Consider the following 23,619-nt stretch of genomic DNA (forward strand, 5'->3'; position numbering starts at 1 on the left):
GTCTCCATTGTGAAGGATTGGTATAGGAAATAATTTCTGTTACTCTGTTGCTAACAGAAGTTTTCCATTTGTTGGGGTCACTGCGTATCCACCCTAAAACAACTTGAGAATCACTCCACAATGTTGCATTTGACTAACAGATGTTTGTTTCAGCACAGAAATATTGCAACAATCGTGCTCCCATCAGGGCGGCCAAGAGCTCCAAACGAGGTAAGGTAACTTTCTTTATAGGAGCTAGTTTGTTGCGACTACACACTAAATTCACATTCGATTGGTCACCTTTAAAGGTAACAATGTACAGAACTGAACCATAGGCACGTTCAGATGCGTCACAAAACACATGAATAGCAAAAGGAACATGTGATGAAATCCCTACACATTGAGGAATTTGAAGGGAGCAAATGTCATCAAGTTCTTTCACAGCTGCATACCATAAAGTTGATAAATTAGCAGGTAGTAATTCATCCCACTTGATTCCAAGAATCCATGTATCTTGGAATAAGATTTTCCCAAGAATAGTAAATGGTGAAAAAAGGCCTAAGGGATCATAAAAACTAGCAATGCAGCAGAGTAACCATCTCTTTGTAAGTGGTTTGTCTGTAAAAACACAGAGGGAAGTCTTGAATGCATGCTTCAAAGTATCAGAAGTTGTATTCCAGCCAATACCTAAGAATTCTTCATGTGTTTGTAGTACATCTTTGAGTTTCAAAGAGTTTGTAGCCCATTTTTCCATAGGCAATTTTATTAGAGACATTAAGTTCTTGATCTCGTGATATAGCATTATAATGTGTGATTCAGTTTCCATACTAGCAAGAAAGTCATCCATATAGAGATGTTTATCTATCATTGGTGCAGCAATTGGAAATTCTGCGATATGTTTTGCAGCCAATTCTCGTGTCGCAGCACAGAGTAAAAACGGACTGCAAGTAAGGCCAAATGGTAAACGAGTAAATCTGTAAACAGTTATTTCATCTGTAAAAGTAGTAGGTTGAGATGAATCAGATTTTAATTTGTACCAGAAAAATTTTGTGACGTCCGTATCTTCTTTATGTAGTGACAACTGTAAAAAAGCTTGCTTACCATCACATGTAACAGCGAATTCATGCAATCGAAATCTTAGTAGACAACCAATAGATTCAGGAAGAAGATTTGGGCCAGCTTCCAAGGTATCGTTCCGTGAAATCATTCCTGGAGCATGCGAGGAAGCATCAAACACAATTCTCCAGTTCGTTTCAGATTGTGTTTTCTTTCTTACAGCATGATGAGGAAGGTAATACACTGGCTTCTCATTGGATTCATTTATGGAACAAACTTCAACATGCTTTTGTTCAATGTAATTCAGCATGCAGTTGTCATATTGTGTCTTTAATACATCACTAGATGCAAGTCTTTTTTTAAGAGAATGAAATCTGTTTTCCGCTATAATTTTGTTTGTAGGCAAAGGTGTGACCAATGGTTTTCTAGGCAGAGAGTTTGTGAAATTCTGATAAAATTTCTTCATCTCAAGTAGTCATTTTTCGTTTCTGCGCATCTTGTATCCCTATGGAGTCTAATTCCCAGAAGCAACATACCTGATCATTTAAACAATCAGTTTTAACTTGCACACAAACTTGATGGACAGAAGTCTTCTCAGCGATTGTAGTATGTGTTCTTGTTCCACTAAGAACCCATCCAAACACTGACGGTACCATAACAAAAGATTCTGAAAGCTTGATTGGAGCTTCTGTGGAAACAATTTGCCAATAATGATCACCACCAATAAGTATTTCTATGGGCAGTGAAGAGTCATCCGGAGGATCAGATTCTCAATCTTTTCTTCTGAGCAAAGTGAACTATTTCTGGTGGAGCAGTAGGATGTGTAGTATAGGAATTGGAGCTTTCAAATGCGGAGATCAAAAATGCTTGGTTGCTCCACAAACTTGAAAGTGACAGTTGAACACATCTACGTTGTTCTTGTGAAGTAAAAGATTCCAATGCTTGAACTGAAAGTGAGGCAGAACTGACAACTTTAAGTTTCAATTTTTCAATGAGGTTTGTGTGAACAAAACTTGCTTGGCTACCACCATCTAAAATGCAACGTGTTAATTTAGTAATGCCTGTGGGGCCAGTAACATACATGCGAGCAGTTTGCAAATGTGTGAAAACTGTTTTAGGAAAGGTTATGTGATTTACAGCACTATTAGTTATCCGCAGTTGATTGTTTTCAACAGGAGGACAAATAGAAACATGATGCCTTTTCTTGCATTTAGTACACCGTGCATTATTTTTTCTTAAGCAGTTTCAAACTCTATGACCACGGTTAGTACACAAAAAGCAGCGATTTGAAGTTTTAAGTTTCTGAACAGGAGTATCATAGTCTGTAACAGTTTCACAATATTGAGGCCAATGTCCTGTAGTATCACAAAATGAACAAAATGGTGAAATTTTCTTACGTTTGTTTACTGTTTTGGAATTGATATTAAAATTTTCTACAGTGCACTTTACGTTGTGATCAGAAAAAGATGTACCTTTAACTCTTTGTGCTGCAACTACACCTTCCACTTCTTCTGCCAAGAACTGCATCAATCTAGTAATGTTACCTTTGTTTAATTTTTCACGCTTGGCATAGATAATCCAGCGGCAACAAATACCATTGGGGAATGCACGAATAATTTTTGGCACTAGGATTCTACCGTACGCTTCAATATTTTCACCTAGAGCAGTTAAAGCTTGAATTCTTCTGTTACATTCTATGTAAAGATCATTTAGATGCGTAGGAGATGGGTCTTGAATAACATTTAAATGTTCTAAGTAATCTAAGTGTGATTGGATAATTCGATCTTTATTTCCATATCTTTCCTCCAACAATTTTTTTGTTGTTTCATAGGTGTCTCCTATGTATGGTGTCTCTTTTCATGAGTCGTGAATTCAAAGATCGTTTCGTATCAGGAGTCAAGGTTGGGAGAGCATTAGAATTTCAAAGCAAAACTTCAAGATTTCTTAGAACATAGAAATAACATTTATTAACGATAAACTTATATTACTTATATTACTTACGCCTATAGCGGCCATGAAACATAATCAAGCATCAAATAAATATGACATGCGTCATTGTTCATGTTCAAGCGTCAAGTGATATATTTTTCATCGGCGCGCATCAAGAGCGCCACTTATCTACCAAAAAGACGGAACATACTCCGCCCCGATGAACATTGGTTCATTACAACATTATTATAAAGATCTTCAATTTTAGATTTAAACAAGTTTTCCAAAAGTTCAATAGTATATCATATAAAATAAAAATGCATAATGACAAATTTAAATTGAATAACAACATTAAATTTAGTACAAAATTTTACAAATAAAACATACTTACAATCTCTAGAAGGAAAACAAAATAATGAAACTGCTAAATTACCATAATCCACAATTGTGGTCCATTCTCTGAATCTGAAACATAATTGAATTAATAATAATAATAAAGACACAAATTATGAATATACAATTAATGTTTTTTTTTTTTTTTTTTTTAGAGTCTTATTCACTCAATGGTAAGCGGGAAAGTTTATGTATAGGACGCTTCATTTCGCCCAATAAAGTTTTTAGTTTCACAACACGAACTTTTCCATCAGCACCAGGATATAGTTCAATTACTCGTCCAAGTCGCCACTTTAATGGAGGCAAATTTTTGTCCTTTATCAAGACTAAGTCATTGAGGGCTAAATTTGGTTATCCCTCAACCATTTGGTACGCCCTTGTAATTGTGAAAGATAATCTCTAGACCAACGTTTCCAAAAGCTCTGGAAAATTTGCTGTGTCAATTTCCATCTTTCAGCAGGGGTTAGCTTATTATTTGTAAGATCAGGTTCAGGAATTGCTGTTAATGTAGTCCCAATCAGGAAATGTCCAGGTGTTAAAGGATTAAAATCTTCAGGGTCAGATGAGATGGAAACTATTGGCCTGGAATTCAAACACGCCTCGATCTGTGTAATTAAGGTGTGAAATTCTTCGTATGTCAGAACCTGGGTCCCAATAGTTCACTTTAAGTGAATCTTCATTTGTTTCACTCCAGCCTCCCAAAGGCCTCCAAAGTGAGGGGCAGCAGGAGGATTGAAGATCCATTGAATATTTTCACCGCTCAGGTAGTTTTGAAATGCTTCGTCAGAGGAAAGTGTAGCTATGTATCTTCTTAATTCTCGATCAGCCCCAACAAAGTTGGTTCCTCTATCGGAAAAGATTTTCTTGGGTTTTCCTCTACGTGACATAAATCTTTTCAGAGATGTTAGGAATGCTTCAGTTGTTAGATCACTGACCACTTCTAGGTGAATGGCCTTTGTGGTGAAGCATATGTAAAGGCAAACGTAACATATATATCTCGTTCCTCCTCTTCCTTTCCTAGCTTTAATTAAAAAGGGGCCTGCAAAATCTATTTTTAAAACATTTTATACATTTCCAAATTATTTTTCTTACAATTTCTCGGCCATTAACGATCCAATATTTCTGTCGCAGAGCAGATAATGTTAATGTGGCTCCTCCGTGAAGGTTCACTTCGTGAAAGTGTTTGACTATCAATTCAGTAACTTGGTGACTTTTGGGAAGAATGATTGGATACTTTGTGTTTTCTGAAAGATTCGAGTTACAGAGTCTACCACCGACTCTAAGGATTTCTTCTCTTTCAAGAAAAGGATTTAATTTCAGGATTTTACTGCTGAGATTCAATTTCTTCCCTGCTTTCAAAAGTCTAATTTCTTCTCTAAATTCGGAATTTTGCATGATTTTAAAAATCAAATTGCTTGCCTTATCCAATTCTTGAACTGTTAAAAAACCCTTGAGTTTTAAAGATGTAGGTTTAATATTGTGGCAGAATCTTAAACACCATGCAGTTACGCGTTTCAATTTTTTCCAGGATGAAAATCTGGATGTCAATTCAAATTCAGCCTCTTGGCTAATAACAGAACATACAGTAGTTTGACGCTGTTCTACCTGTACCTCTTCCACCATAGGCTCGATCAAAGGATCAAAAGATGATGAAGGCAAATTTTTCTCTTTTAACCACACTGGTCCATTGAACCAAAGTTTATTTCCCACTAGGTCAGAAGCTCTTAATCCACGTGAAACTATGTCAGCCGGATTGTCATTTCCCTTACAGTATTTCCATTGTGAAGGTGATACAACATCTTGTATTTCACGTACACGATTAGCAACAAAGGGTTTCCATTTATCAGCGGTACCCCTGATCCAGTGAAGAACAATTTTAGAGTCACTAAAACAAAATACATTATCTTCTTGGATATTAAATAATTTCCTTAAATATTTAACTATTCTTGCGGCAATAATGGCTCCCATAAGTTCTAAACAAGGCAAGGTTAATTTTTTAAGTGGGGACACACGGCTCTTTGAAAGAACAAAAGACGTACAGCAAGAATCCGGATCACGAAAATATGCAACAGCTCCATATCCCTTGAGGCTGGCGTCACAAAAGACAAAAAGCTCTATTTTATCGAAATTTACACATTCATCATTTAATATTTATTTTCTAGGAATACACAAGTTGAGAATAACTTCAAGTTCAAAGTACCAAGTTTTAAATTTTTCACTCAAATAACTGGGCAAAACTGTGTCCCAATCAATACCCAATTCCCATAACTCTTTTAATAAGAATTTTATTCTGATAACAAAGGGTGCAATGAATCCAACTGGGTCATAAAATTTTGCCACAATCTGTAATACCTTTCGCTTTGTAACGTGTTTCCAGTCAACTGGTTGTAAAAGTTCTTGTACATCTAATTTCAATGTATCCTCATCCAAATCCCAAATTATTCCCAGCACTTTTAACGTTTTCTTATCCAAATTATCTTCCTTATTAATTAAACCAATATCTTGCCAATGATTTTTTAAAGATACGGAATTTGATTCAAATTTTCTTAAGTTCATACCAGCGTCTTCAAGAATTTTAACTGCATCAGTTGATAATGAGAAAACTTCTTCAACGGAGTCTGCTCCATGGATAAGGTCATCAACATATAAGGACTTATTTAACATGTCAACAGCTTTGCTATATTTCTTTTCATAACCCTTAATATGATGTTTGATAGTGGTGGACAAAATAAACGGACTTGTTGTCATTCCAAACGGCACATTCGGAAAACCTTAAAGCCTAAACTATTGTCACCATTGTCGTAAGAATGATCAAACCACAAGAACCTTAAAAAATTTCTATCTTCACTATCAATTTGAATTTGGTGAAAAGCCTTCTCTATGTCTGCACAAAATGCAACTTTATGTACGCGAAATTTTAAAATTATATCCAACAAGTTAGGATTTAAATTAGGGAACATTCATTTAACGATTTAGCTCCTTCAGACTTAGAAGAGGCATCATAAACTATTCTTATTCTTGTTGTTACTTTTCCTTCACGTATAACGGGCCTATGAGGCATATAATAACAGTTAGGTTCATTTTCAACAAACTTACATTGTTCAACAATCCCCCTTTCAACTTGTTCTCTAATTATATTATCATATTCATTATATAGGAAATCATTTCCCTTTAATTTATGCTTAAGTCCTAGAAATCGTTGTTTAGCAACGAAAAAATTATCAGCGAGTTGTGATTTATTGTCCTTCCAAAAGAGTTTTGTTTCGTATCTGCCGTTATTAAATTTTAAACTGTCGTTAAAATGCTTAATATATCCAAATCAGTTTCCGAAAATGTTTTGTTTTCATTTTCAATTCCTATCGAATCCAATTTCCAAAATGACTGCAAATCAAATGTGTTTCCTTCAACGGCAGATAAAAACAACGCATTAATTCGAGTATTATTATTTTTTACTTTACCCATCACTGTGTATCCAAATATGGTCGGTACTATAAACAAACCATCATTTATCATTGAATTACTTCCTGTTTGTATATACCAGAAATGCTCCGCGCCAAGCAGAATATTTATGTTCTCATTAACGGGACTTGTATCCGAAAGTTCCAAGCCCTTTTTAGTCATAAATTCTTTAATGTTTTGACATGTTGATGGCGCCTGGAAGTTTATTGATGATATTAATTCTATCCCGATAGCTTCTACAACAAGGCAGCGATCATCGTTTTTATTTTTTATTTTTAGACTATATACATCAAATTCTTGCGAGTTACCGCGCTGATTTCCAAATGAATAAATTGTTAGAAATTCTTTTCTAATGACTTGCAATTCTAAATCGCGCGCTAACTTGTGGGTGATGAAGTTTCGTTCACTACCTGAATCAATTAATAATCTTATGATTCTCTATTTATTTTTGCTTTGAGCAATAACAGAACATGTCTGTAAAAGCACACTATTTTCAGGTTTTAGAGTGTTACAGTGGGAAGTAGATACTAAAGTTTTATTTTGCGTATCTGCGGAGTTAACATCTTCCATTTCTTTCGATTTCAAACGGCAGAAAAGTTTATTATGATTTTTCTCGTTACAATTTTCACATGGTTGTATTTTTGATCGACAAAACGCCTGCAAATGTGATCTCAGAAAGCATCTGTAACAGCGACCTTCATGTTTCAATTTGTTTCGTTTTTGTTCGTCGGAAAATTTCAAACATCCGGCAGATGTATGTTCGTTTGATTTGCAGAATATGCAAAACATTTTTACCGATGTGTTAAAAGCAGAAGCTTGTGATTTGACTTTATAATTTTTTAACCCTTGTTTAGGATTAACCCCTGTGTATTTATTACCTTTTGAGCTATTAATCAAAATACTTGCTTCTCGGCATTCAGTTTCTATTTTAATGAACTCTATTAATTCACTTACTTCTATATTTTGGTTAGATGTTCTTTTTCTATGGAATTCAAGAGCTAAATCTTCAGGTAACAATTTAAGAATTATTGGGTTCAATAACTGTCCGTATGAACCGCTAGTAACATCTAAACTACTTAAATTTCTAACGCAGATTTGTAACTGATCATAGAGCTTTCTTAACCCAAAAACATTTGAAGAACTTTTAACTGGTTCTAACTGTAACAACATCATGAATTTTGATATAATAACATCTTTACGACCAAACCTCTCTTCTAAACTTTTAATACATAGATCATAATTTTCTTCAGATAAAGCATAACCAGAAACACAATTATATGCTGAACCAGATAATAAACTTTTCAAATATGTAAACTTATCTATTTTAGATAAACTTGGATTAGAATGAATAGCATTATCATACGAATTAAAGAATTCGAGCCATTTACTGGGATCACCAGCAAATTTTTCAATATTTAATTTGAAGCACTACTTGTAACAACATTATTACCATTCAGAGTACTACTAATACCATTACTAGTTGTAATTATACTTCTTTCAACAACTTCATTACTGTTAATTTTCTTTACTTTACTAACAATCTTAGCTTTAAACGTTATAATTTTTTCATCATACTCTTCACATACAAGTAGTTCGTTATCATATTCTTTTTCATCAATTATGAGAGCATCGATCTTTGAGTCAAGAGTTTTAAGTTTCTCATGGTATTCAATTAACAATTCATATGATGAATTTAGATCTTCTACATGTTCTTTACTTAATTCTTTCGATAATAATTTCTCAAGTTTATTTAGAAGTGTAGTAACTTTACTACGTACAATAGCACGTTTCTTTTTCTCTTTTGCTAAATCATCCATTATGTTTCGTTTTCAAAGATCGATACCAAGGACAAATGAATCAAATTTCTTACCTTTCAAAAGGTAATTCCCCTTGTCCCGGGTTTCGGCACCAGAAAAATGTATGGTATCTCTTTTCATGAGTCGTGAATTCAAAGATCGTTTCGTATCAGGAGTCAAGGTTGGGAGAGCATTAGAATTTCAAAGCAAAACTTCAAGATTTCTTAGAACATAGAAATAACATTTATTAAAGATAAACTTATATTACTTATATTACTTCCGCCTATAGCGGCCATGAAACATAATCAAGCATCAAATAAATATGACATGCGTCATTGTTCATGTTCAAGCGTCAAGTGATATATTTTTCATCGGCGCGCATCAAGAGCGCCACCTATCTACCAAAAAGATGGAACATCCTATTACACTAATTCCATCAACAAGGCGTTTAGCTTCACCATCTAAATAACCTCTGAGGAAAACATGTTTATCAATAACAGAAAGATGTGGATTGGCATCTATAGAAGATTTAAACTGTTCCCAAAAACATTGCCACTGTTCAATTTCTCCTGTAAATGACTGTAGTTTAATTGTTGGCAATTTAACTGTATATGGTTGAGTCATAGGCACTGTAGTAGGAGGGTCGCCAATTGTCATCGCTAAATCATTGGTATCCATATTCGAAGCAGTAACATTATTTGGAGTTGGTGATAATTTATTTTGAATAATTTTTCGTGCTTTGAAAATTGCGGATTCACCAGTATCTATGTAGTTTTCACACTGCAAATTATCACTTTCATATTCATCGTCAGAAAGGAAGTTGGGAATTTTGTTATCTATTAGTTTCATATCATTTACAGCAGTTGTTAAGCGATTACAAATATATTGAACTTTCTCAATTGAGAAATCATCGTTCAAAGTATCAATTTCAGTAGAAAAGCGAGAAACATTACTTCTCATGGCTGTCCGCTTTCGTTTCAGTTGCAGTTTGTATACAGCTTCACCGGTCGGCGCCATTGCCCGAGTAGTAGAAAAGAACAAAAACAAAACTAAGTTTTGATGTCGGAAGTAAAATATTTCAGCAAGAATAATCCAACAGTAGGAAGTATAAGTTCAAGGTCTTGTTTCGTAAATGGTTTTTTCGGCACCAGATATTAGGAGATAGTATTTTATACTTATTTACTTCCTAACATAAACATGAAGTATAGAACAAGCAAAAGAACATTTATAAATACAAAAACATAAGTGATGCCATTCACAAAAAGGGTAATGTTATTTTTAATAGTTCGCTGGCTTTGCCACAACACTAGGTATTTTGAAGATAGAAATGCAAAAATTCTACAGTATCCTCAATGGGATTCAAACCACAGATCTTCCACTTTCCAGCTGAATGTGCTAACCATTTACACCATAACAACATGGATGGGGGTTTGCAATAATTCCTTACATGCTTCTCTATAAAAGGCAACGGAACTTAATTGACCAGTTCTAGATTATGAGGAATTATCATTCACCACATTTTAGTTCAGGTGCGTGCCACAGTAAAGATCATTATGTAATCTGAAGGGAGAAACATGAAAATTCAATAACACTCTCATCAGGATTCAGAAAACAAATCTTCCAGTACACAGTCAGATATACTAGCTGCTAAACTATGAGCATACAGTTGGGGGAATACTGTGATTCCTTGTAATTACATATGGAATGCCCATGATAATTATCCCACATTAACAGCATTTAAAAAATTAATCTTTTTTAATGTACTGCTTTTTTAACATAAAAAGGACAGGAAAAAAAAAAAAAAAAGGATAAATAACATCTTAGAAATTAACCCTGCTTAAATGTATTAAATAATAAACATTTAAAACATCATTTATTAGTCTCAATATCTACTTATACTAGAAAACACACATTTACAGTGCAAGTCTCATATTACACACATGCTTGCACTATATTATAATTAACAGATATTTCAGTGTTACATTTTACTATTCATATATATATCATATCTACACATTATATGTTTTAATATGCCCACCTGCTAAAAATAAACAGAAAGGAAAATTTCAACAATACAATTATTTTTCTTCATCATGTAATAATACAAATAAATTTATTACCTTTTATTTAAGTTATATCAAAGATTTTCATCAAAATGTTTTTGTTTAATGACTTGAAATAAAGAAATGGTATTTTTAAGTGCAAAACTCTCTCTCCAGATGTCATAGGCCTTACAATAAAACAGCGATTCTCAACCATTGTATTGAAGCATTTTATAAATGCAGACAATAAAAATTATTTTGTACATACTTATATATAGTATGTCTGTTCTCATATAATACGAATATTTTTTTAAATGTGCATGTATGAAATGTGCATGTACACCCATAAGACACTGTAAATACTCATACATAAGCAACATCAGACACGTGGTTCACTCAGTTCTAATTTCCAAAGCAAGGACTGGATGAACCAGTCCAATGCAAAACATTTAGAAGAATAAATAGATTTATTTTGGTTTAATCTTAGATACAATAACTCAACAATATCACAAAAAGCTTTAAGTGTGTTATTACAATTTTTCATATCTTAGTTGCATGAATTCGGATTTTTGGCTTTGACTGACATAAAAGTGAAAAAAGTTCAGACTTATAAATTTGGATCACGAAATGAGAGTAGCATTTTTTATGCCCAAACATAAATGAAGCTATCAAAACACACCAATCTCAAATTTCCCATTAAATGTAATTTTTCATAACAGTGTGCTCTCGGTTATCGGGGCTAATGCTGAAGAAGCAAGTCAAGGATAACTGAAAAACATGGATAATCCAAGTATCAATTTTCATGCATATCGTAGGCATCTTAAAAAAAAAAAAAAAAAAAAAAGAAAAAAGAAAGAAAGAAAAAAGAGAGAGAGAGAGAAGAGAGCAATTGTTTGTTTTTGAGAACGCTTAAATATCTATTGGATTTCACTGCATATTTTTCAAAACACTATTATATTTTATTCAAATTCCCTTCTGTCGACAAGCGTTTCAATAGAAGTCACTGCTGTCTCTGAACTCACGTAACGAATTTCAGGATCTTTTTCACTTGCACTTTCAGTATCACACTCTGCCTCTTCTGTTTTTGTGACATTTAAAACGATATCCGCATCACTGAAGCTCTGAAAGTCTGGCTCTGTCAAGCAGCTATCGAACGATTCCTTGATTTTTGCAACTGATATTTTTGAAGAATTTAACATTTTAAATTTTGGGGCATGCAAAATCTTTTTAAACATTTTTTTTTAAATATGTTATAGTAATAACTTCAATTATAACCTCAACGTCTTCACAGCTAAATAAATCTATGATTCCTAAATTAAAATAAATCTTTCTCCATGCTCAAATTTGTGCATGTGTGTTTTTTACACACTCTCGTGCATAGCCCTGATTGCACATGGATAATCAGCACCCAGACAATAGACAGCCCTAATGTATATAAATATTTTGTTTACTTTATTATGCAATTTTATTTCATTTTTCATGCAAAACTATTATCATATGCTATTTTTACAAAATATGCTATAGATACATCAATCAATCAAGTAAAATTCTTCTAAATTTATCTTATTTTAAACATGCTATGATGTTTTTTAAATGATTAAAAGTGTACCCCCCCAAAAAAGTTCAGAATCACTGCGATAAGCTCTACTGCTATTTTAATATATCAATATATCATTCATAAAAATCAACAGGTTTCAGCTTTGTCAAGCTATATGTTAAACAATAAATATAACATCAGATTTTTAGAAAAGTTTCAAGTCAGTAATTTTACAGTATATTTGATTATTCATGTGAGAAGCAATAGATTAAGTCTGATTTCTTTTTTTCAATTTAATTACCAATTCTTTCTTTCTTTTCTTTTTTCTTTCTTTCTTTCTTTTTTTTTTTTTTTTTTTTTTTTCAATTTGATTACCAACGACTGGACAAGGACTAAATTTTAAAATTTAGTAACCTTAAATGAAAACCAATAAAGTGCAACCAAAGGTACAATATCTAGTAGGCTAACCACCACTTGGAGGAATTTCATATAAAATTTTGACATTAAAAGTGTTTTTACTGATAAGTAAAAATACATTCAAGTAATTGAAAATTTGGAAGTAGACACTGATTGAGAAACTTTCAGTGAAATTAAGTAAGAACCTTTTTGCTTCATAGTTGGTTTTTAATATTTACAAAGCAACAAAATCTTTTAACAACATTACAAGTGTTATACAGAAATTTATATTTATTCTTTTAAAATTTCTCATTACTTTCTTTTAAAATAGATATTATTTTGAATCACACGCTTATTTTCTAAAGTTTCTTAAGTAAAAGCACAAATCCAACATAAATGCTATTGAAGGTGTAACAAATGAGTTTATTACACTTTTAATAATTACACAGATAATTATGAACTATACTCACCTAGCATTGCACTTTCTACTGTTGGTGAGTATTTTGCAATAACAGCAGTTGCTTTCCTTACAAACCTTAAAAAGAAGTTACATGCAGATTTTACACAGTGAAAATTTTAGATACAAAGGAAATAAATAATATTAAATGTTGATAAGTATTACAATTTTAATAATCTAACAACGGCAATATTTGTATTAATTTTTCATGAATGCTTGTCTTTAGATTATATATTAATGGATATACAAACTTTTCATGGAAGTTTGATAACATTTCAATTATTGTCACAGGTGACTTTAATGCCGAGCTCTGGGGCTCTTCTACCACAAACCCCAGAGGGATTCAAGTATGAGATTTTGCAGCTGCAGTGACCCCCAGCAGTCCAGCCACATGCACAGACAATCGAGGCAAATTATGGAAAGATCTCACCATGATAAAAATCCATGGTGGTTTATGTCTTAATAACTGGAAGGTGGAACATAATATTAGACTATGTGACAACCGGTTTATTACAATCAAAACAGATAATGCCTTAATTATGCAAAATAATAAACATTGAATGAAATTGTGTCAGAATCATTATATATCTCTGAGAGAAATTATGTTTATTAACTTTTAATATATTGAAGATTTAAATACAGAAAATCAAATAGACAAATTAAATATACAGATTACAGAGGAGCTACGTAATCTTTATAATTATACAAAAATTATATCTACAATTTCCAAGATCTTTCCTAAGTTCTACCCTTGGTGGACTAAAGAATTAACCATTCAAAGGAAAAAGGCAAGGATGCTGAGACAGAGATATCAGAGTGATACTTGGAATGAGAAATAGACAATGCATCATTTACAGAAAAGAAGAAGCATTTTATAAGATCAATATTCATAAAGCCAAAATTAATTTTTGGAAAAACCTTTCTCCAAAGTTGCCATATGGCACTCACTATAAACTTGGAGAAAAGGAAAAGCATATCTCCTTTGAAACTTTATTAAATAAAGAAACAAGCTAATTCATTTACAATAAATGTCCAAGAAACACTGGAATACATTATTTCCTACCACTTTCCACAAGATCACACCGTGGCAGATACTAGAGGAAAAATGCTTCAAAAAGGGAAAAAGCTGAGTCTACTATTAGCAGAAGTCAAAATGATGTCTACTTTATACATAATGAGATTAAAGATATCTTTAAAATGGCAAATAAAGGGACAGTACCAAATATCAATGGAATTATTTTAAAATTAGTTGAAAAAGTTTATCTGGCAAACAGCGAACTTTTCTTACATATCATTTATTCTTGCCTTAAATTCCAGAGTCACAGGAAGTCACTAATTTAGTGTTGCTTCTCAGAAAAGGAAAAAATTTATCAGATCCTAGAGCCTATCGACTGATCTACTTTTGTCTAAAACCTTATCTATCTAGTGGAAGGTTTTAGATAAACTGTTAGCACAAAGACTCATATACTTTCTCTTGAATAATAAACTATTACATCACCAATTTGGATCTGAACCAAATAAAGGAATAGTGGATGCCCTGGACAATCTAAAAACCAACATCAAAAACATTTATACTCAAAATAGGCACACTTGTATAACTTCTCTTGATGTGATGTCTGCCTTTAATAATCTTTGACGAGCAGGTCTACTCCCCACACTCCAAGATCTTGATTGCCATGCAAATCTCTACAATTTATTGAAGAATCACCTTCACAATAGAAACATAATCTATAAAAGAGATAGTGTCAGTGTCTTCAAAAATTATTACGAAGGTGCTCCTCATGGATCTAATTTAGATCCAATTTTGTGGAATATTGTGGCTAATACTGCATTAAAGTTAGACTTAACAAATGAAGTCATTCAAGCATAGGCTGTTGATTTCTATGTCACTGTTGACAGTAGAAACTGAACAGATTTAGAAAGAAAGACACAGAAAGCATTACAAATTACAGAAAAATGGAGTGATAAAATATAAACTTAGTTTTAATAGCCCTTAAATGAAAATGATATAGCATTTTTAAGGAAAAATCATCCAGGGTTATGATGGAAGAATGTCCGCATTCAAAATAATGATCATTAAAATATCTAGGATTCTTTCTTGATTAAAAAATTAACTTGGATTTCACACGTCTTGGAAATGAGAGATTGAACACATGCAATTGTAAATTATTTAAATTATTTTATGATACATAACTGGGAACTCATAAAATATGGAATGAATCGTATTTAAGAGCAATTGAAAGATGATTACATGGGTACCCTGTATGGTGGCATTAGAGCAGCATAATAAGAGCAACAAATAAGTTTCCACAAATTTAACAAATAGTGCTAAAATAATGTACTACAAGCTCTTCAAGTTCTAGTTGGTGCAATTATACTAGATATTAAAGCAGAAGAGGAGTGTCTTGAAAGTGAAAGAGTTAATCTGATCTTTCACTTTCAAGAGGACCTCATTGTAAATGAATTCAATATACAGTATCCGGACACGTCGGGACATCGGCGATTCCGGGTTATAGATCATCAATTTAAATCTGGTAAGATGGCATGCAGAAATTATACAATTAAAATATGAAACCGTAATTTATGAAATAAAGAACAATCATGATCTAAAGGGCATCAAAATTTACAAAAAAAAAAAAAAAAAAAAAAAAAAAAAAAAAAAAAAACCCCGCTTAATATTTATTTGTTTACTTTAAAACATTTCTTTCAATGTAAATTGTTTAAGTTGCTTCATTTTTTGTGCTAATACTTTCTCTTTAATTCTATAAAAAAGACATCGTTTCTTGTTCAAAGTTACAAAATTCCACTGTTCAAGTCCTGTAATTGCTGTGTCGAGAATACCGACTAACTTGTTAATCGAAATTTTTTCATTTTCAATAATCTCTCTGTTACTTTCTTCACTATCGGTAGCAGTATTTTCTGGATCTAGAACTATACTACAGATTTCGTTGTCCATTAATTGATTGATGACTAGGGCATTGTTTTCACTATGAAAAACTTCTGTTACATCATTTTCATTTATTACCACTTCTCCACATTTCTTTACAAAATCCAATAACTGGAAAATTTCACCTTTAGTTTGCGATATCCGAAACCCTTTAAATTCGTGACCATCATCTTTATCGTCCTCACCATGAAATATGGTAGCAAGCCATAAAATATGCCAAGCATTTTTTAACGTATCTAGAGACACATCCTCCTATGATCTTGCGATGCTCCACACATCATATTTTATGCTAAAATATTTTAAAAATTCTTGAATAGTCTTGTCATTGTTCAAGAAATTCAACATAAATTTTTAAAATGCTACTTTATATTTGCATTTCAGCTCGCGCAGTATTCTGATATCTATAGGCTAAATGATAGGTGTACAATTTGGAGGGAAGAATAATACAGATACATTATCTTTCACTAAAACTTTAAGTTAAGTATGAGCTGAACAGTTGTCTATAATCAGAACTATTTTTGAGTCATCAGGTAAACCAACTGAATTCAAATGTTGCTGAGCCTCGGGTATAAAATGATTTTCTAACCAATCATTCATCAACGCTTGTGTCATGCTCTTTTACCTGCGCAATATATAACGGGGAAAATCATTACTCCTTTAGATGCTCGAGATCATGCAGGTTTTCCGATTACAAAAAGTTTGCACTTGTGCGTTCCTGCAGCATTTGCGCATGCTAAAATTGTTAGTCTCACTTTGTAATCTTTGACACCAGTTGGAGCATTTTCTGTAGAGGTTGCCAAGGTATTTCGCAGTACATATTGCCAGAAAAGATCAGTTTCATCCGCGTTGTAAATTTGTTCTGGGCATAATTGTTCACTAGTAATGAGTTCAATGAATTCATCTGCAAATTGTTCAGCAGCACAGAAATCAGAGACTACAATTCTTTCCAAACTTATTACCTCACTGGTCATGGCTCATAACTTGATTATTTTCTTTAAAAAAAAACTCGCTAATACCGACAATTGTGTCTGTGGTGTCAAAGGAGATGCAGACCACTACATATTCTTCTGTCCTTTTACAAGTGACCCACACATTTGGAACCCTCTTAATCTAGACTTTCACTTCAAAAGACTGGTGATATCTCAAAGCCACCTATATCTAAAAAACATAAAAGTACACCAAAAGCTCAGTGCTCTAGGACTAGACATATGCCAAGTCACATTTTAGAATCAAAAGCAAAAAAGGGAAAACAGCAATAACTAGGCTACACCCCAATAATTGATTCCAAGCAACATTAACAATTTCCATAATGCTTCAAAACACCAAACATACTGAGATGAGCTCATGAAATTTATTTATGAACTTCTGACTAAAAGATCTGAGTTCAGTACAGTCTCATCTATCATCAACTGCTACCACCAACGCATGCAAGTTGGCAGAGATTCTACCAAAGTTGTGTCAATTATTCCTGGAGTATTCTGAAGAATCTTTATATAATAAACAATCAGAATTTGACTTGCTTTGTTTTTGCACTTTGTAAAAAAGCTTTTGTTGATTTTTATTTTGATAGCCCCATCAATTTTACTGAAAGCTCTGATTAGAACACTATGAGAACAAACTTCTCACTGGTAATTGTTATAATCTGTTACTGTTTTGCCAACCATATTCAGCTGACCGTATACACCTTTCTGATGATAAGATCCCATAACTTTGAAAATAATCCACTATTTGCTGTTCTAAAGCAGGTAGCAAATTTTAATATTTTTTTTTTTAAATTTAAGCATAAATACAGCAAAAATTTAATTTATATCCTTGTTCATAAAAGCAAAAAGTAGCTTATCCAAAATCAGTGAGGGTTATTAAACAAAAGTTCAGATGTTATGACAGTGTTGTCACATCATGCTTATCCATAACTGCAACTAAACCGTGCTACTTGGCAAAAGTTTCATAGTTGATGGGATTATATGTATGTACTCTTTAATCTCTTCTTTCCATAAAACTGTATAATAAATTATTTTTCTTTTTTGAATTCATTAATTGTCATATCCATTTTAAATAAAAGCTTATTTTTAATCTAGCTTTTCTAGCTAATATTTTTTTTTTAAATTGCATTTTATTTTATTTCATTGTCAACTTTAGACCTATTAGAGGTCTAAAGTTGACATATCATAAGGCCATAAGGATAAAAAATCATAAGGTATTTTCTGCCTCCTTCTAGCAAGCCTTCGTGGTGTAATGGTAGAACACTTAGTGCAAATTCCTTTCCATACAGTTTTAATTTCTTTTCATTTTTCTGCTTTTGAGAAAACAGAATTTAAAAAAATAGTACTGGTTTAGGCCACTAGAGGTTCAGTTTCGAGTCCTGGCGAGAGCATTGTACATTTTTCACATCTCCTGCTTTAAAAAAAAAGTGTTCTAATGAGTCTATGGCAGTGCTCCGCAACAGGTGTGCCGCGGCACACTGGCGTGCCATGAGTAGGATATAGGTGTGCCGCAATCAAATACATGTATTTGACATTTTGCAATTTTTTATCATGTATTTAATACACAATGACAATTTTTTTTCCTTAATAATGTCTATTTTAAATGTTTTTATATATTTCACTGTTGTGTGGTTGTGTGTGTGATTGTAAGTGTGTCAGCATTTGAATTTTTTGGGCACTTCCTTGATGACTCGGAACTCTTTGGTGTGCCACGAAATTCCAGAAAGATTATTTGTGTGTCGCAGGTGAGACAAGGTTGCGGAGCACTGCTCTATGGCTCTGTGGCACCCAAACTAAAGAGTGGTGGACAATAATTCATCACCACCAGGATTTGGCAATAGGATCCTCTAATCTACAGTTGTCTTTTAAAAAAGGGAGAGTATATAATGTATTTTTTCCCACCCTCCAGCATGGCTATATGGTGTAATGGTAACACACTTGCCATGTATTCAAGAGCTCCAGGTTCGAGTTCCAGAGAGGACATTGCATATTTTTCACATCTCCTGCTTCAAAAAATCTAATGCTTCTACAGAAATAATAATTTGTTTGATATGATTTCGAATATGATTACCACACAATATCCATAGGACATTAAAAAAACTTGTTAATCAATCAACTAATGTAAGAAATATATTTTATGATCACAAGATGGCAACAGCTTGTTAGCAGTGAATCAACAAGCGCCAATTAGAACTGACGGACCAAAAAAGTGATAAATTTTATAAAAACCTTAATTATGTTGGTTGACATATCATAATGCCATAAGGATAAAAAATCACAATAGATAAAATAATAGATAAATTTAGATAAAATAACAATGAAAAAAGTTAGAAAAATTCCCTCTTCGATTGAATTTCTTTCAACTACATAATCATTTTTAATGATGTAAAAAATATCTAAAAAATAGTGCAGACTAAAAATTAACTCATATTTTTATCAGCAGTTTTAAGTAATAGTTGAAAATTTAAATTTAATTTAAATACATATATATATATATAACTTACATTTGCTGGATACTTTTCGGAGGTCTACGAGGAGTAGATTCTTTTGCTATGCTACGGCGACTACCCTACAAATCATTAAGAACATGCATAACAAATCTTTATCATTGAAATCAGTTCAGAATATTTAACATTCATTGAAACTGAGCTAATATTTCTGAACACATTCAGATATATTTTATGTATTTTAAACCTAAATTTTAATAATCTTAACTTAACCTTATCATTCAGCATAATATTAAGTTAGGTTAGTTGACTAAAGAAAAGCACACTTGAGGGTTATCTGCCTATGGAGAGAGATGCCTATCAGGACTTTTTAAGGTAATTTAATGTGTCTCCTAATTTCTCCTAATCAGAAAATTATCAGCTTTGTCTCTATCACATTTATTTACAGATTATTTTTTACCTTATATCATTTTCAAATGAATGTTAATTAAATTAACATTTAAATTAATGTTTCTTCTCTACTATATCAATTGCAAATGGAACATATACGGATTTCCTATACAGTAACAAGAATTATTGTTTTAATCTTACAAAATCTTACCAAATATACAATAATCTTTATTAAAATACAACTACCATACAATTACCCAGAAATGTTCATCAGCTGGTAATTAATAGTGGTTAACTTCAGTATTCCAATTTATAAGAATTTATTCAAGCAAATAAGAAATACCGATAAAGATTTCTAGAAAATTAATCTGCATGCTTAATTTCTTTGCAAAAATTATACAACATAAGATTTTATAAAAATACAGTGGAACAGAATACATCATTAACCCACTTCAGATACTTATACCAAATTGGACATACACTATACTTTTCTAATAATAAATAAAGGGAAATTAATTCCTTTTTCTCATAAAAAAATCCAGTGGATGAAATATATATTGTACTTGAATGAAATACAGCACAGAAATGTTTACTAATTCAGAAGTCAAACAACAAAAATCAGCGTTAATTTACAAAATTTTCACAGGACTAGTTTCGATGGTTTTACCGAACCATCATCAACCGCAAATGAACAAGATAGGAAATCATTTCCTATCTTGTTCATTTGCGGTTTTGCAGCTGAAGATGATGGTTTGGTAAAACCATCGAAACTAGTCCTGTGAAAATTTTGTAAATTAACGCTGATTTTTGTTGTTTGACTTCTGAATTAGTATTTATTCGGCGTGTTATTGTGTCTTAATTACAGAAATGTTTTTCTACTACCCAGATCTAAAGCATATTTTTAACAAGCTCTAACATCTCTGATCTTTGTTTGGTAATCGATTTCACCCCCTTTACCACATCAGCCAATGTTTTCTAAAATTATGTCATAACAACAATTATAAGTAGTTTATAAAACACATGAAAAGTATTATTTAGCTTAGATACACTAGATTTAGTACAACTAGATTTAGTTCATGAACTAAATTTATCTTATTTTAATTAATGTGCTCACAAACTATATAACTTAAATAAGAAAAAGTAAAAAATATTTGGTTTGCTCTTACACAAACAGCATTCATATGCACTGGTTATCGTTAATTAAGGAAAAATCCCAAAAGTGCCAATTACTCAAAACATTACATGTAAAATTGAATGAAACTGACCCACAAAATACAACACATAGTAAAGTATAAAATAACATGAAAAGAAATTACCAATGATGGTGTTATAGAAATTAGCATATGCATAAAACGAACGAATTGGATGTGTCAGTTTGGTATAGGAAAATTACCTTCAATATGGAGTATGATCTCCCCTAGAAGAAATACAACACATACGGTGATGTGTGATGCTGTCAATTCTGCAGTCTATCAGTTCTGTAGGAAGTAAGAGCCATTGCTCTTGCAAAGCAGTTGCAAGTGAGGTAAGCCTCTGAAAAGGAGGAATGAGAGCAGATATATGCCTTAATAAAGCAACCCAAACATGCTTGATAGGATTCAAGTCCAGTGATTGAGCTGGCCACTCCATGCACTGAATTATTTGCTGCTGAAGATAATCATCCCCAATGTGTGCCCTATGATTGTCCTGTAGCAGGAAATTATCACTTATTGCTCCAGCATAAGGATGCACATATGAGTCAAGGATGTCATCTCTAGTATATGGCTGAGCATTCATGGTTCCACGTGGAAAGACACGGAAGTCTGTGAGTCTACCCAAAGAGATACCATCCCAAACAAAGACATAGCCTCCTCCGTATGCATTTCTTTCATGGAACATTTGATGGCTGATAATGGGTTGTAGGTTCTCTCCAAATCAAATAATGCCTACTATCACTTTGGTGGCCATAATGAGAACAGCACTCCATTGATCAGCTGTCCACCTCAAACATTCCCTTTTACCATGTGATGTGAATGGCACACAAATAGCTGGTTGCCTCATGACATACAGACCTCCTTCATGAAGCCTTCTGTATGCAGCTGACGTGCACACCAACCTTCCAGTTGCTGTAGCAAGGGAGGATCTGAGCTAAGTTGGAGTTGAGGTTCTGATCCGCCATGTGCATAACAACAAATATCGGTCATCAGGGCTCATAAAGGTAGGCCATCATTGTCTGAATATCCTGGATGCCTAATCTGTGGTTAGAAATTGTTGCCAAAGATATATAAATCACAGAAGGACTTGCATTTAAGACAGAAGGACTTGCATTTGGCCACTTTGTCCTGTCTGTAGTTTCTCAATAGCTCTTCATCACAATTCTTCAGGCAAATGATGCCTGGAGGTTATTGTTACAAATGGATATTCCAGATTTTCTATCTGAGTATCACAATGAAATTAACAGGCCTGCTCTGAAACACGCAATTTTATGCTTTTGGCAGATGATGCATTTTGCTTAGCACCACTAATTTGTATACTGCATTTTTACTCAGCAATTCTTATTTGTTAACATATATAAACTTTATACAGACTGGCTTATTATTGAATGAATTATTGCTATTTTTGTGACTTTTCCTTAATTTTTGGAAACCAGTGTATTATGGTATGATTCAGCTTTTAATAATGTAGGGTTGCTACTAATCTGGAAACTGAAGTTATGTCCTGCAGACCCTGCTGGATGGGTTAGTGACATATCGTTATGTCTTAACAACTTACTAAGTACTAAGGAAGGTTTTAAAATAACCTTTTTATTTAATTTGAAGTTTGAACATAAAGGACATGACTTGCAATAAAAAAAAAAAAAAAAAAAAAAAAAAAAAAACCCACTTGTTGTGATGTATATTAAGCAATAATAGCTGATTAAATTCAAACACATGTAACATAGCCTGACTACACATTCAACAAAATAAGCTATATGCTGGCTCAATATTTTACCACTGTATAAGTCTAAAACATCAACTAGTGAGGGAATACAAAAGCCAGGATAATCACTTTTAGGTAGAGCTGGCTAGGAATTTTAATAGTGTGATATGAATACCAGAAGCTCTCTCTCTCTCTCTCAAGATTAAAAATCCTCAGATTATATATTCTGAAAGCTAATTTCCATTCTGATGAAGAAAAGAGAAAGAAGTTACAGTACAGATCAAAATCAAATAATTGGTTAATTAACATAAGAACTTCAATGTTAAAAACATACTGAAATCATTGACTTAATTAACGAAAACAACTTTTTTACAAACTTTCAAAACTAACCATTTGTGGTGAATTCTGAACACTCAGAGTGCTACTATTTCCACTTGCATTTTTTAAGTGGTCTTTCAAACTGCAAGAGAAAAAATTGCCAATAAATTGCATAAATATTTTTAATCAAATTTTTTCCCACAAATTTTAGTACTATTAGCATTTATAGTTACTTCCTTTGCTTTCACTACAAATTATTTTAACCAAACTGTGGCATTTACATTAACTGTTTAATCTTACCTCCCTCACATATAAACTGCAAAATCTAGAAAATGCCTCCAGAGGGCAGTGCTGTGCAAAAAGGGAAAAACCCACAGTGTGTTCTTGCTTTGGAGAAGTGAGCGTTCCCGCCTTTGTGGCAAAAATGTTAAATTAATTACAGAGATGTGAAATAAAAGCCACAGTCCTAACTTTATGAAGAGTTTTCGAGTTATTGAGAACAGTGATTTACAACATGAATTTTCATGGGCCATCGAGCCCGAATTAGAAATGAATCAGCGACATCTAAAGAGTGAATTCGTGAAAACGAAAG

The 23,619-nt window shown here is 32.7% G+C and overlaps 1 protein-coding gene across 3 annotated transcripts in view; it reads right to left on the bottom strand.

The window, feature by feature from the left end:
* Window positions 1–23,619, bottom strand: part of Exo70 (exocyst complex component 7) — an 89,501-nt gene that overhangs the window by 29,560 nt on the left and 36,322 nt on the right. For all 3 annotated transcript variants that reach the window (XM_085818960.1, XM_085818961.1, XM_085818959.1), the window contains exons 8-10: window positions 23,100–23,169; window positions 19,479–19,543; window positions 13,058–13,122 (exon numbers count right to left, since the gene is read on the bottom strand). In XM_085818960.1, the coding sequence (XP_085675086.1) occupies window positions 13,058–13,122; window positions 19,479–19,543; window positions 23,100–23,169 (200 nt within the window). The remainder of the gene's footprint in view (window positions 1–13,057; window positions 13,123–19,478; window positions 19,544–23,099; window positions 23,170–23,619) is intronic.

The sequence above is a fragment of the Stegodyphus dumicola genome, chromosome 6 (genome assembly GCF_044657685.1).
Source record: "Stegodyphus dumicola isolate Sdum_Otavi_A_Nest chromosome 6, ASM4465768v1".
In the NCBI taxonomy this organism is placed as follows: Eukaryota; Metazoa; Arthropoda; class Arachnida; order Araneae; family Eresidae; genus Stegodyphus; species Stegodyphus dumicola.